This window comes from Antechinus flavipes, chromosome 3 (assembly GCF_016432865.1).
Source record: "Antechinus flavipes isolate AdamAnt ecotype Samford, QLD, Australia chromosome 3, AdamAnt_v2, whole genome shotgun sequence".
Classification (NCBI taxonomy): domain Eukaryota; kingdom Metazoa; phylum Chordata; class Mammalia; order Dasyuromorphia; family Dasyuridae; genus Antechinus; species Antechinus flavipes.
In genome coordinates this window covers 630,933,779-630,948,069 of record NC_067400.1, presented here as the reverse complement: position 1 = coordinate 630,948,069, position 14,291 = coordinate 630,933,779, and the positions used below count along the sequence as shown (strand labels likewise).

Sequence of the window (14,291 nt, the reverse complement as noted above, 5' to 3'; positions counted from 1 at the left end):
TCTCTCTGAGGCAAGAGCGATCCATTCCACTTTCTGCTTGGCTGGCTTGAGGACTGAAGGATAAACCTTTGGATTTGGAGACATTCGGAGGGAGCTCTTGGAACCAAGCAGAGAGATAGGCCTAAGCTAACCAGGCTATATTGGAGGCAATAAAAGATCTGAACTTTTATCACCTGGCTGCATTTGGGATAATTGTTGATCTGACCTGCAACTAAGGCTGCCTCCAGAAAACCTCCCCAAGAAACCTGCTTTCACCCAGAGAGAATCATGTTTTATTATATTTTAAAGAAGAACAAGAAACTCCAACAGTGCAGGAGCTGGCCTTTCTCTTCCTCTGGAAAAGAGCACTGAGCTCTCTGACCGTCAGGTCATCAACTTTGGCAGGACTAGAGCTGGAGCCCAGTAGCTCTCTTCCTGTGAAGTCCACCAAGCTCCCTCCAATTCTACCAAATGTGATGTCAGTATGGGAGGGCTTGTCTGCCCATCCTGGGTGGCCAGGGGTTATCACCCCATACCCAGGCCTTCCTAGAAGTACAAAATAATGACTGCCCCAGCCCCCAACCCAGTGAAAATCAAGCTCTATCCCCCCACCCCTACCCCGAACATTTTGGTTTTTCTCTCATCTTTTTCCTTTTTGATCAGATTTTTCTCGTGCAGCAAAATAACTGTGGAAATATGTATATAAGTATTGCACATTTAACACATTGTATTACATGTTGAGGGGTTGGGTCAAGGGAGGGAAAACATTCAAAACACAAGGTTTTATAAGGGTGAATGCTGAAAATTATCCATACATATCATTTGAAAATAAAAAGCCTTAATTAATTTTTAAAAAATCATTCCAGATACTGTATAATGCAATGTGACAGAGGGTTTCTTGCCTCTAGGAAGCCTGTCCTGCTTGATAAAAAGCAGCTAGTTAACATCAGTTCAGATGTTCAGAGGAAGGTGGTGTGGAGGAAGTACAGGTATTGTTGTATATGGAAATAATGTGATCCTTTCTGACAAAAAAAGTTCCTCTTGTATCTTCTACCCTCTTTTGTGTAATTGTCCAAGCCTAAATTGCCTCCTGCCCCCAACATGGATCAATGGGAAATCTTTAGAGTCTTCCCGGGAATATTATGGGATTGGTCACAATATTTGGGGGACTGGAGGATCCCATGTCCCAGGTGAGTGCAGTCCTTCCCCAGAGCTGAACAGTATCAGCCCAGGTAGAGTGCAAGAGAGCCCAGGAAGTTTTCTCATGTCAAGGGGAGGGGCTCCCTAGCATGGTAAGAATCATCATCCTGGTGCTCCATTTCCTTCCCCAGGAAGCCACAAGGCTGCTCCCAGGGCTCTTCGAGTCCCTCTCCTTTTCTAGATTTCAGGATCCATCAATGAGCATTGAGAATGGTTCCTGTGTACCAAGCACTTTACCAACCTATTGAAGAGGCAGAGGAAGGTTAAAAAATAGTGGAACCTGCCCTCTCAGAGCTAACAGTTCAGCTTGGTACAAATATCTCATCAGTTGTGTCCACACAAGCTCTTTACAACATAGACAAGAGGCACTCTCAGAAGGAAGAAACCACCAGTTTCAGGACCTGGAAAGGCTCTTTTTTCAGAAGCTGAAATGGGAAGGAGGCTGGGGGCCCTGGGGAGGAGGAAGGATATTCCCAGTATAAGAGAAGCCCCTGGAAGCCAAAGTTATGGGGTGGAGGGTCTTGGTGAAGACTTAGCCAGAGCCCAGTATCCATGGGTCCACAAGGAGGGGAAGCAGGTGGGAGAAGACTGGCCCAGCTTTGGGACATCTGCCATGTGCCAGGAGCCATAAAAATTGGATCTCCATTTATCTTCTTGTGAGAATTGTCAGCATCCTTGCTGAAGTCACCCAGTATAAGGGAGCACAGGGTCCAGTCAGAAACTAAACTGGGCTTTATTTATCCTCTAAGGGAGGGTTACATTTGCCATGAGTGGCTGAGGGACACGTCTCACACTTCCACAAGTGACACAGATTCTGTTCCTTATCCTTGTGACTACTCCTTTGACTTGGCTAGGTTTTGTCTTGTAGCCAGAGTCACAAACGAGTTCCAGTTAGGGTTAGTTATGGTTAGGGCACAGAGAAAAGGAGCCTTATTCAAAAAAGAAAAAAAAAAAAAGTCTGTGGGTCTGTGCATTTCGATTTAGAAAGGTCTGTTACAGAAGTTTTTCCCATAGGTCCATAGACCAGTCCAAGGACAACCTTAACTGTTTGAGTAGTCGTAGGATGATTCAACATTTGGCAAGTACTTTTATCAGGCAGAACAATCACCCTGGAAGTGTGTCCATGAGTATTCTTAAAGGGATTGTCAGAAGGAACATAATGAAGAGGACATTGAGTGTATTGATATTGAGCACAGCCAGTGCAGAATCAGGTAGACTTACTTATGTTTACGTAAATATTCAGAAAAGCTCCATTTGCTGACCAAAAGCCTCAGTGGTATGTGTTGGGGGAAATGAGTGCACATGCTGTTGTGTTCCCCAGGGTTCAAGGAGGAAGCAGATTGGGAGGGGTTGATCTAAAGATGGCCAGACAGCAGCACGAGGGAGGATGGTGAAGGTTGGGTGCCATTGAGAAGTCTCCCCAGTTAGGGTGAAGAGGTTAGTGGCAGCAAATGAAGGGAACCAAATGAAGACGCTTGGGATTATGTCCCAAGGATTCAGCGCAGGGCAAGAACATCTTGAAACCCTCTTCAGCCAGTGCAGAGGACCTTTGTAAAAAAATTTATGAACCTGAAAAGCTACAGTGTTTCCCCGAAAATAAGCCCTCCCCTTACTGTGTAAGATTCCTCTAAAATAAGCCCTCCCCCGAAAATAAGCCCTATTGAGATTGCTACTGTAGTGAAGGTGATCCCCTGCGCTACACGCTACATTACGATACCCTCTGTATGCACCGTCCCCCCCCAACCCCAGGTGAAACGCACACCGCACTCCGAGCTGCATCCAATCAGAGCTGCAGCAGTGAGCACGTCATCCTGTTCTTCCCCAGTGATTTCCTTGCTGGCGCCATTGAGAGCAGTGCCGTGAAGGAAAGCTGAGGCAAGACAACATAAAAAGCCGGTATGTAAGCGGGAGTGAGGGGGCATGATGGAGGATAAAAGGGGCATGATGGAGGATAAAAGAAGAACTCAGGGGGCATGATGGAGGATAGAAGGAGCACTCAGGGAGCATGATGGGGTTAAAACATTATTGAGGGGCATGATGGAGTGAAAAGAAGGACTGATGGTCATAATTTTATTATTCTGTCTGTTTTGACCCCCAGACATGAGTACAAAAAGGAAGAGCTATACTATTGAGTACAAGAAAGCAATTGTAGAGGAGTCACATGACAAGAAAAGCTTTTGGATTTTCGAATGGTCAGATAATGGAGAGCAGATTATAATAACCTCAATCAACAGGTGGATGAGGGAAAAGGGAAAAAGCGCAGGTCTGGATCAGGTCGGCAACCCTTATATCCTGACTTGGAGATCCTCATTGGTGAATGGATTGCTGACAGGAGAGCAAAGGTCTTGGTTGTGCACAGGGCTGATATTCAAGCATTTGCCCTTTCAATGGCACCAGCGTTTGAAATGGTCTCAGAAGGATTCAAAGCATCACAACACTGGTTCGACGGTTTCCTTCAAGGGTATGAACTGTCCCTAAGAAGATCAACAACACTGTTTAAGCTGGAAGATGCTGAAGTTATTAAACGTGCACTTGCATTCAAGTCCTTTATTGATAGGATCGACATTTCCAAGTACCAAACCTGCAATATGATTGCTATGGATGAAACTGCAGTGTTTATGGGACAAGGATCTCAAACAACAATTCATCACAGGGGTGTAATGTCAATCTACATTCCCACCACTGGCTAAGAAAGTGCACGGGTCACCTGTGTTTTGACAATTCGTTTGGATGGAAAGAAGGCCACACTTCTAATCATCAGTAAGGACAAAAAAGATAAGATTGAATGTGTATCAGGCATTTACGTTCTTGAAACCGAAAAAGCCTGGTGTACACAAGCCATTATAAGAAAATGGGTTGATTTAATGCTGCCACTTGTTATGCGAGGTAACCAAAGAGGTCTGATAATCTGGGATTCGGCCAGCACTCACCGCACTAAAGAAATGAAGAAGTTCCTTGCAGAGAGAAGAATAGATCAAGTAATGATTCCTGCAGGAATGACTGCTATCTCCAGACCCTTGATATTGCAATAAACAAGCCATTCAAGGACCATTTGTGCATGGAAGTCAATGACTACATTGAAAATAGAATGGAAAGAAATCAGGGTGGAAACTTTGTGAAGCCCTCTGCAAGAAGTCGTGACTTGGGTGAAGAAGTCATGGGATAAAATTATTGACAGCTGTGTCGCCAAGGCACTACGAGCAGGTTACCTGGACAAGACATGTTCATTTAAAGAGAGCTATATTGCTGGACATGACAGATTGAGTCCACTTCTTCTGAAGGAAATAGAGGCACAAGACATCCAGGACAGAATTCAGAGTATGGACACTTATGATGTTGTTGAAGAAGATGACATGATCATTAATCATCAATAAAGGTACCATCAATAAAGGTACTTTTTTTTTGTTCACATTTTTCTGTTTATTGAAATTGCTGTCAATATTCATTAAAATAACCCTCCCCTGAAAATAAGCCCTCTGGTGTTTTTCTGTCCAAAAAATTAATAAGACAGTGTCTTATTATCGGGGAAATACGGTAGACTGGCAAAAAGAGGTTTATTATTAGCATTGGAAAGTCAGCTTTTGCTATGTATGAATACAAAGACTGAATTTCTTGGTGGCCAGGTCCTGACACAGAAGTGGTTTCTAGCAGAGAAAACCCCACACAGAGTTTGTATAAAGTCTTGTTAGGGAAGTAGATGAGAAAGAGATAAAGAGAGGGTAACACTGAAAGAGAATATCATTTCATCTGGCAAAGGGTTCTAGCCATGGCTAGAAGCTGGAGGTTGCCTATTGAGCCTTCTTCCCTGCCCTAACCCACCATCACACTCTGATGTCCGGGTGCCCACAATGGAAGCAAAAACATGCCAAAGGGCACTGCCTCCTTGCGACTCTGCTAGTAGAATAAAGTTTTCTTTGTGCTGCCATTAAATATTTGGTAGTCAGCTTGGCCTTGGGCGTCTGCCTTTGCTGAAAGTCTTTCCTTGTTGAATTTTTAATAAGTTTTCTCTCCACTGTGGATTTTCTCATATACAGCCAGATGAGAACTCTTTGGGAAATCATTTCACGTTTACTATTTTCATAATTCTTCTCCTTAGTGAGCATTCTCTGATGTTTACCAATCTTAGATTTGTAGCTGAATGCATTTCTACATTAATTCCATTCATAAGTTTTCTCTCCAGTGTGGATTCTCTGACTTGCAGCTGGAGAGGACCTTTGTATGAAATTCTTTCCTCACTGACGGCATTCAGTTTTCTCTCCAGTGTGGATCTTTTGATGTTCAACAAGATTTCACTTCTGTGCAAAAGCCTTTCCACACTGAATCCTTTCAAAAGGTTTCTTTCCAATATGAGTTCTTAGTTGTCTAGCAATATAGTCACTGTACGTAAAAGTCTTTCCACATTCATTACATTCAAAAGGTATCTCTGCCATGTGGACTTTCTGATGTCCCCTAAGATATCCCTTGCATGTGAAACACTTTTCACATTGATTACACTTATAAAGCTTTTCTCCTGTGGGAATTCTCAGATGTAAAGAAAGTATGACTCTCGTTATGAAAGCCTTTCCACATTGGTTAAATTAATGAAGTTTTATCTCCTGTGTGGATTCTCTGATGTATTGTAAGATTCCTCTTTTGTGTAAAAGCTTTCCCATATTGATTACATTTATAAGGCTTTTCTCCCGTGTGGACCCTCTGATGTTGGTCAAGCTTATAATTATATCTGAAAGTCTTTCCACATAGATTACATTTATAAGTTTTCTCTCCAGTGTGGATTTTCTGATGTAAAGCAAGACCTGCATTCTCGGTGAAAGCCTTTCCACATTGATTACATTTAAAAGGTTTCTCTCCGGTGTGGATTCTCTGATGTAAAACAAGTCTGGCTCTCGCTATAAAAGCCTTTCCACATTGATTACATTTATAAGGTTTTTCTCCTGTGTAGATTCTCTGATGTAAAACAAGTCTGGATCTCCCTATAAAAGCCTTTCCACATTGATTACATTTATAAGGTTTCTCTCCAGTGTGGATTCTCTGATGTAAAGCAAGACTTGCATTCTGGGTGAAAGCCTTTCCACACTGATTACATTTAAAAGGTTTTTCTCCTGTGTGGATTCTCTGATGTTGAGGAAGACTACCTCTCCTTATAAAAGCCTTTCCACATTGATTACATTTATAAGGTTTCTCTCCAGTATATATTCTCTGATGTTCAGCAAGACTGGCATCCCGTGTGAAAGCCTTTCCACATTGATTACATTTATAAGGCTTTTCTCCCGTGTGGACCCTCTGATGTTGGTCAAGCTTATAATTATATCTGAAAGTCTTTCCACATAGATTACATTTATAAGGTTTCTCTCCAGTGTGGATTCTCTGATGCTTGCTAACAGTGGAACTAGATGCAAAAAGCTTTCCACAGTAATTACATTTATAAGTTTTCTCTGCGTATTGAGTAATGAGCTTAGAGGTCTGACTCAAGGCCTTTCCATCTTGACTACCCACACAAACCATTTCCCCATTATCATTTTTCTGATGTCTAGTGAGATCTGAACTCTTGCTGAAGGACATTTCCCATTGATTGTCTGGATTCATTAGGATTTCAACAGGCTTCTCCTGGGAATCAAAAAGCTCTACGGGTCCAGGAAGACATTTCTGATATTCACTATCCAGAAGCCAATTCTTCCCTGAATGCATTTTCCTATACTGATTTGGGAAAAAAGAGTGCCTGAATCTCTTTCTACTTTCATCCAATTCACAGTCAGGCTTCAGGTTATCTACTTCAATGTTAGAGGCATGGATTTCCTTCAAAGTCAAGGCACAAGGACCATATTTCATGAATCTTTGCAGGTCAAATTTTTCCACAAAAAGTCCCAGCTTTCTAGTCATCTCATTCCATTCAATGTTGGACTTCATATCTGAAAAAAAGAAACCATCAAACACAGAGGCAAAAAAAAAGGTATACATTAATTAAAAGCAAAAGCAATGATGACTTAAGACTTAGGTAGCTCACGCCCTTCTCCTTATTAACTTAAAAAGAGTAAAATTTTATCGATATACTCTTGTAACAAAAACTGGCATTTAATAGACTTTGTCTCTGTAAGGAGAAGAGGCCTACAGGATGTGAAAGTGACTTAGGAGATGGACACTGCAGAGTAATGGCTTTTGAACAAAAGGGCAACAATAGGCCAAGATAACAGCCAGATTCAATATCAACAGATTAAAGTGATCCTTCATGGGAGAACAGTTTGTTTCTAACTTGGAAGCAGCAAGGTTAGCAACATTTCAGCTGAAAAGGACTGGGAAGGTCTCAGAGATTTGTCAGACAGTATCTCAGTTACTCACCTGGGACAGAACATCTGGAAATATCGAAACTGGATGACACAAATGGTGAGGAAATTCAGATGGCACGGTTTGTGTGGACTGCATTCACAATGCCTGAAAGCTATTTATGGGCCAAAGCTGAACTACTCAGTGCTGATGGAGCCACATTGATCAGTGACACCAACAGGATTTGGGAGAGATGGGCTGAACACTTCTGTAGCACTCTCAGGAGACCATGGGTATTACTACCTCACACCTATCATATCACCTACGAAGTCAGGAAAAGATAATGAGGAATATGGGAATGGATGAGGGAATTTGGGACACTAAATTCACTGTTTGGGACACTAAATTCAAAGCAATTTGAGATTAAGTCCAAAAGGATACAAAACTCTGCATATCCCATGATTCAAAAGTAACCACACTAGGTCTGAATACCAAAGATATCAAAAACGAGGGGAAAAGACACCTAAGTGCAAAAATAACTATAGAACCTCTTTCTGTGTGTGAAAAAGTAGAAAAATGAATAGATGCTCATCAATAGAGGAATGGCCAAAGAAACACAGAAATTGTCTAAAGAGAAAAACTCTTGTCAAAACAGATTTGGCAAAATGGAAAAAGAAAACAACTCCCTGAAAAGCAGCATTAGTGAAATGGAAAGGAGAACAACCCCCTAAGAAGTGGAATTGGTGAAATGGAAAAACAAAATCCAATGAACAGAATAAGTCATTTAAAAGCTCAATTGGCCAAAAGGAGATAAAAAAGCTAACTGAAGAAAGAAATTCATTAAAAAGTAGATTTGAACAAATGGAAGTGGATGACTCAATGAGACATCAAGAATCATTCAAACACAAACCTAACAACCCCAACCTTTAGGATAAGAATTGATAATTTGACAAAAATTTCTGGGAAAATTGGAAATTAGTATGGCAGAAAGTAGGCATTGACCTATACTTAACACCATACACCAAGATAAGGTCAAAATGGGTTCATGATCTAGGCATAAAGAATGAGAATATAAATAAATTAGAAGAACATAGGATCATTTACCTTTCAGACTTGTAGATGAGGAAGGAATTTGTGACAAAAGAAGAACTAGAGGTCATTACTGATCACAAAATAGAAAATTAAGATTATATTAAGTTAAAAAGCTTTTGTACAAATAAAGCGAATGTGGACAGGATTAGAAGGGAAGCAATAAACTGGGAAAACATTTTTATGCCTAAAGGTTCTGATAAAGGCCTCATTTCCTAAATATAAAGAGAACTGATTCTAATTTATAAGAAATCAAGCCATTCTCCAATTGATAAATAGTCAAAAGATATGAACAGACAATTTTTAGATAAAGAAATTAAAACTATTTCTAGTCATATAAAAAGGTGTTTCAAGTCATTATTAATCAGAGAAATGCAAATTAAGACAACTCTGATATAGCACTACACACCTGTCAGATTGGCTAAGATGACAGGAAAAGATAATGATGAATGTTGGAGGAGATGTAGGAAAACTAGGACACTGATGCATTGTTGGTGAAGTTGTGAACAGATCCAACCATTCTGGAGAGCAATTTGGAACTGTATCCAAAAATTATCAAACTGAGCATACCCTTTGATCCAGCAGTATTTCTACTGGCCTTATATCTCAAAGAGATATTATGCCAGAGACCATGCTCTTGAGGATATGCCAAGAGACCATGTCCTTGAACACTGCCAGAGACCATGTCCTTGGACGCAGGAGACAAAGAGCTAAGAAGAGTAGCAAACACCCTAAATTCCTGAGATTAGATAATGTGTGTCCCAAGAAATCGGTCATCTCCGCCCAAGATCTAGATAACAGTATACTCCAGGATTTCTGCCACACCTATGGTCCGACATTCTTCTCATTGTAACCCCCCACTCAGAAATCCTATTTAATTAAACCCTCTTCATTCATTAAACAGAGACATTCACCATCTTAAATCTTGAGTTGCCTCTCTGTCTCTCCGATCCTGTTCCCAAACATGGCGTGTTTTACAGACTGTTGTCTTACAGAGCCTTTGCTCCCCTCGGCCCCGGCTCCACTCGATGACCCACTGTTGATGTCCTGCCGGACAGGACAATATTAAAGAAGGGAAATGTTGTGATCTAGTTCAGATGGATCTGAATCGGTCCCTGTTTGGGCGCCAAAATGTGGTGAGCTTTTTCTTCTCAAAATGCAGCCAGGTGATAAAAGTTCAGATCTTTTATTATCTCCAATATAGCCCGGTTAGCTTAGAGTCCTATCTCTCTGCTTGGTTCCAAGAGCTCTTGCTGCTTTGTCCTTTGCTTCTGCCTCTGCTTTCTACAGCCTCCAGAGCCAGCACCACTCTTCATGTCATTCTGGTGAAATCTTGACTTGTAGCTTCTTCACTCTGAAGAACTTCTTCGACTGGCCCATTGAAGCTCTATTTATGCTCCTCTCTCCCATAGTGCTCTCTGGCCCAAAGAGCTTCAAGGGAGGTGTGGACTCATTGAACACCAATGAGTAAAGGTGTAAACATAAGCATTGTACTAAATAGTTCTACTTAGTACCTTGTTTCAGGTTCTGCCCAAAACATCTTCTTGTAAGATTAGATCAACTCTAATTAGTTAGCAGTTAGTAAGGATTCCAACAGGGAAAGGGACCCACGTGTGCAAAAATGTTTGCGGCAGCCCTGGTTGTAGTGGCTAGAAACTGGAAATTGAAGGGATGCCCATCAATTGGAGAATGGCTGGGTAAATTTTGGCATATGAATGTTATGGAATATTATTGTTCTGTAAGAAATGACCAGCAGGATGAACACAGAGACACTTGGCGAGACATATATCAACTGATGCTAAGTGAAATGAGCAAAACCAGGAGATCATTATAGACTTCAACAATGCTACATAATGATCAATTCTGATGGAAGTGGCTCTCATCAACGAGAGGATCTAAATCAGTTGCGATTGATCTGTAATAAACAGAACCAGATACACCCAGAGAAAGAATGCAGGGAAATGATTTCAGACCACAACATAGAATTTCCATGCTTTCTATTACTGTTTGATTGCATTTTTTTTCTTGTCAGGTTATTTTTACCGTCTTTGTAAATTTGATCTTTCCTATGCAACAAGGTACCTGTATAAATATGTATACATATATTGTATTTAACATGTATAGGACTATATGCCATCTAAAGGAGAGAGTGGGGGGAAGGAGGGAAAAAGTTGGAACAGAAGGTTTTGCAAGGATCACTGTTGAAAAATTACCCGTGCATATGTTTTGTATATAAAAAGCTATAATAAAAAAAATAATAAATAAGGTATTTCACAAAAAAAATCAATCAAATGGAAATCATGGTTTCTTGGCAATGAGCCCTGATCATCTATGGCTCCATCTGTTGAACTAAAAGCAAATGATTCATTTTAAAAAGGCTACAAGGAAAGAAAAAAGTGGATGCAGAGCTGGAGCACCCAGAGGACCTAGTACCTAAGGCTGAGATGCACCAGAGTGTGCATCCATTCTCTCCTGCTTATGCTATATTTGGCCTGACAACTAAAATCAAGAAAAGACAGTAAATGGTCCTTACCCAGGGACAGCAGATTCTGGACATTCTCCAGCGTGATCTCCTTGTACAGCTCCTTCTGAGAAGGATCCATGATCTCCCACTCCTCCTCAGTGAAGTCCACCATCACATCCTTGAAGGTCACCAATTCCTAAACCATCAAAAGGCATAAGATTTTGAGCTGAGACGCCAGAATCCATGTGGTCGAGCCTTCATCTACCCAAAGGAGGAAACTGACCCAGAGTTGGAATTTGTCTACCAAAATTCATGTGACCTTTATGATTTTCACAGCCAGCACTTTGCAACCAGGCATTCAGAGCCCAGTGGGATACTGAGAAATGCCTTTTCTGTTTGAAGTAAGATACCTTGGAATACTAAAAGATTTCTTACTGTACAATGCTTGTCTTGATGAAAGGAAGGAAAATGTTGGTGAAGTAAGAGAATGTGTGTAAGAGAGAGAAGAGGAGGAAATTCCTCCCCATCAGAAGTGTCAAAAGTGACATGTTAAGGAAATTCCATGAAGAATTTGGGAGAAGTTGACAAGGACATTGTATTCTTGGGTCAACAGAACCTGAACATTCATCACTGAGGAAAGAAGAAAGAAAAAAAGATTTGGTAAATTTCCTAAAAGCATAAAATATTTCTAACCGGATGAAAGCAAGAAAAGATTCCTAGAGACATATTACTCCCAATATGTCCATGACAGTGTAGTATGAGACTGCTTCCAGCCACGTCAAGCATTCTCTATTCTTACACTGATGGGCTGATATGACACTGGGGGGGGGGGGGGGGAGGGAGGTCATGGACAAAACATCTGCGGTCTTTGATTTACACTTGGCTTGACTTGTTAATGGATTCATTCACTTCAAAACTGAATTATTGAAAAAGAAGAGCATCTCCATGGGGAAAGGAGTGTTTCTTTCGTTTCTTAAAATGTAATATTGTTAGAATCCTTACAAAGTGATGTCAGTTGCCTAATTTAGCATGATATTTAGCAAATTTTCTAGCTCACTAATACATTTAAGTACTCATTGGAGTTGACACTTTTGGGAAATTCACAAGTCAGAAACCCACAATCCTATTCTCAGAGGAGGAGTTAACCTTTGAGAGAGCATAAAAACAGCTGAGCTCAGTCAGCAGAGTTCAGTTGAAAAGATTCAGAGTGGAGGAGAGTAAGTTCAGAAGAAGCCCACTCTCAGAGGCGGAAACAGATTCATTCATTCCATCTCACACCATTGTGGTGGCAGGCTCTCCTCCTTTGCTTCTACACTGAAAGAGACGCTTTTAAGAAAGCTAACTGGGCCCAAGGAAAGAGACGAGACTTGGAAGGAGAAAACAAACTTTGGATTTTATCAGCTGGCTGCATTTGGAGTGATTATTAGTCAGAACCGAAATTAAGGCTGCCTCCAGAAAACCTCCCCAAGAAACCTGCTGACAGAGAACCATCATATATTACTATAAAGAAGAGAACACCACTTAATATTTTATCAGCTGAGGTCGGAGAATGAGCAAATGCATAAGAGCCATATATAAATTATTTCTGAAAAAGAAATGATTTCAGCATCATATAAGATCACTAGAATAATGGGGATTAGAAATCAAGAGAATGAGTAAAAAGCCAGATTGATAGCTATCATACAAGAAAGTCTCCACATCTGCAAACACTTTGATGTGCTAGAAGGAATCACCTATTTTCTAACCTGCTGCATATAGGAACTTTGCTTGGGAAATGCACTTGGCAGGTGATGCTTTTCCATTTCATCTCCTTTTAAGTTCCGGCAGAATGATAGGATTGGCTTTTTCAGAAGTTCTCTTTGGTGGGAGCAATTCTCTTCCTTGTACATAAAAATCTCTTCACTTTCTTTCTCATTTTGATTTTCTTGAAAACATCTGACTCATCAACTTCTCCTATATAATTTCACTGTTAGCTTCCTTTCTGTCTAATATTAAATTTGTGAGCAACTGAATAAAGCCTCAGTTGAGTTGAGACTTAACTGAGTAGCTTCCATGCCAGGGGGAATTGGAGAAGTTTCCTAAACCACTTCATTACATTCTACAGACACTGCATCAAAGCTCTTTAGTTTGTGCCAAGACAGCTGCCTGCTAAAGGCCAAAGAACTTCCTACAACAAGAAGAACTGATAGTTGCCTTAGTTCATTTCCTGACAGAAAGTTGTTATTATTACTATTAATTTTAAAGCAAAATCAACCTAATTGCATGTATAAATTAGTAAACATTGTTTAATAAACATTACAGAAATGTAACTCTTCATTTCTCAAAATCTAGATTCCAAGAGGAGTTGTTTTCCTAAGGACATCATTGGATCAGATTCAAGGAATTATTTTTAAATGACCATCAAGAAGAAAAGAATCATTAGAATCATAATCCTGTAAATTCCATAAACTTATTGGCAATGAAATAAAATTAATTCAGATGAAGGTAGTCCTGGATATTGTAGGAAAGAAAATCATTTAACTACCTAAGTCACCCAGAACTTCTTTGTGAGTCTTCGTATAAGACAAAACCTAACGGAGGCAAAGGAGAAGCTTTGAGGCTCAGGAGGAGAGTCTGTGTCTGACCCCCGTGGCCGTGTGAGCCACACGTCCCTCCCCCTCCCCTGGAAAACGTCACCCTCCTGAGTGGACACATAACTGACAGCTTAGTCTCTGGCCAGGTCCTCCTCTCCCTGTCTCAGGGCGTCCCCAGCAAGAACCCCGACAATTCTCACAATGAGGTTAAAGGAGATCCTATTTCCAGGGCTCCCAGCCCCTGGCAGATGCCACAGAACCAGCCCCCAAAGCCGGGCCAGGCTTCTCCCACCTTCTTCCCCTCTTCCTCCTGGACCCCGGGCTCTGGCTGAGCCTTGACAAGACCCTCCATCCCATAACCGGCTCCCAGGGCCTTCTCTCCTGCTGGGAATGTCCTCCCTCCTCCTCTGGGACTCGCGGCCTCCTTCCCGTCTCAGTGAAAGTTTCACCTTCTGAAAAAAGAGCCTTTCCAGGTCCCCAAACAGGTGGCACCTTCTCTCTGAGAAGTCTGCACCGTACAGGGTTTGTGTGGACCCCCTTGATGAGATGTTTGTTACAAACTGGACTGAGAGCTCAGGAAGGGCAGGGACCCTTAGCTTGTAACCTCCCTTTGTCCCCTCCCCCCAGGGATGGGCACAGGACTTGGCACCCGGGAGCTACATTCTCAGGGCTCATTGATGGGATCTGAGACCTGGCAAAGGAGGACTCGGAGCCCTGGGAGCCGCCTG

At 41.4% G+C, this 14,291-nt stretch overlaps 3 protein-coding genes across 6 annotated transcripts in view; all 3 read right to left on the bottom strand.

Annotated features, from left to right (window-relative positions):
- The window catches only part of LOC127556769 (zinc finger protein 665-like), a 572,139-nt gene that overhangs the window by 139,165 nt on the left and 418,683 nt on the right, over window positions 1–14,291 (bottom strand). The window lies entirely within an intron of this gene.
- The window catches only part of LOC127556748 (zinc finger protein ZFP2-like), a 605,234-nt gene that overhangs the window by 262,058 nt on the left and 328,885 nt on the right, over window positions 1–14,291 (bottom strand). The window lies entirely within an intron of this gene.
- Window positions 5,752–13,915, bottom strand: LOC127557675 (zinc finger protein 239-like). The gene is made up of 4 exons (XM_051990984.1): window positions 13,856–13,915; window positions 11,060–11,186; window positions 6,896–7,085; window positions 5,752–6,487 (listed from the first exon to the last, which is right to left on the bottom strand). The coding sequence occupies exons 1-4, from the start codon at window positions 13,913–13,915 to the stop codon at window positions 5,752–5,754; spliced, it is 1,113 nt and encodes a 370-aa protein (XP_051846944.1).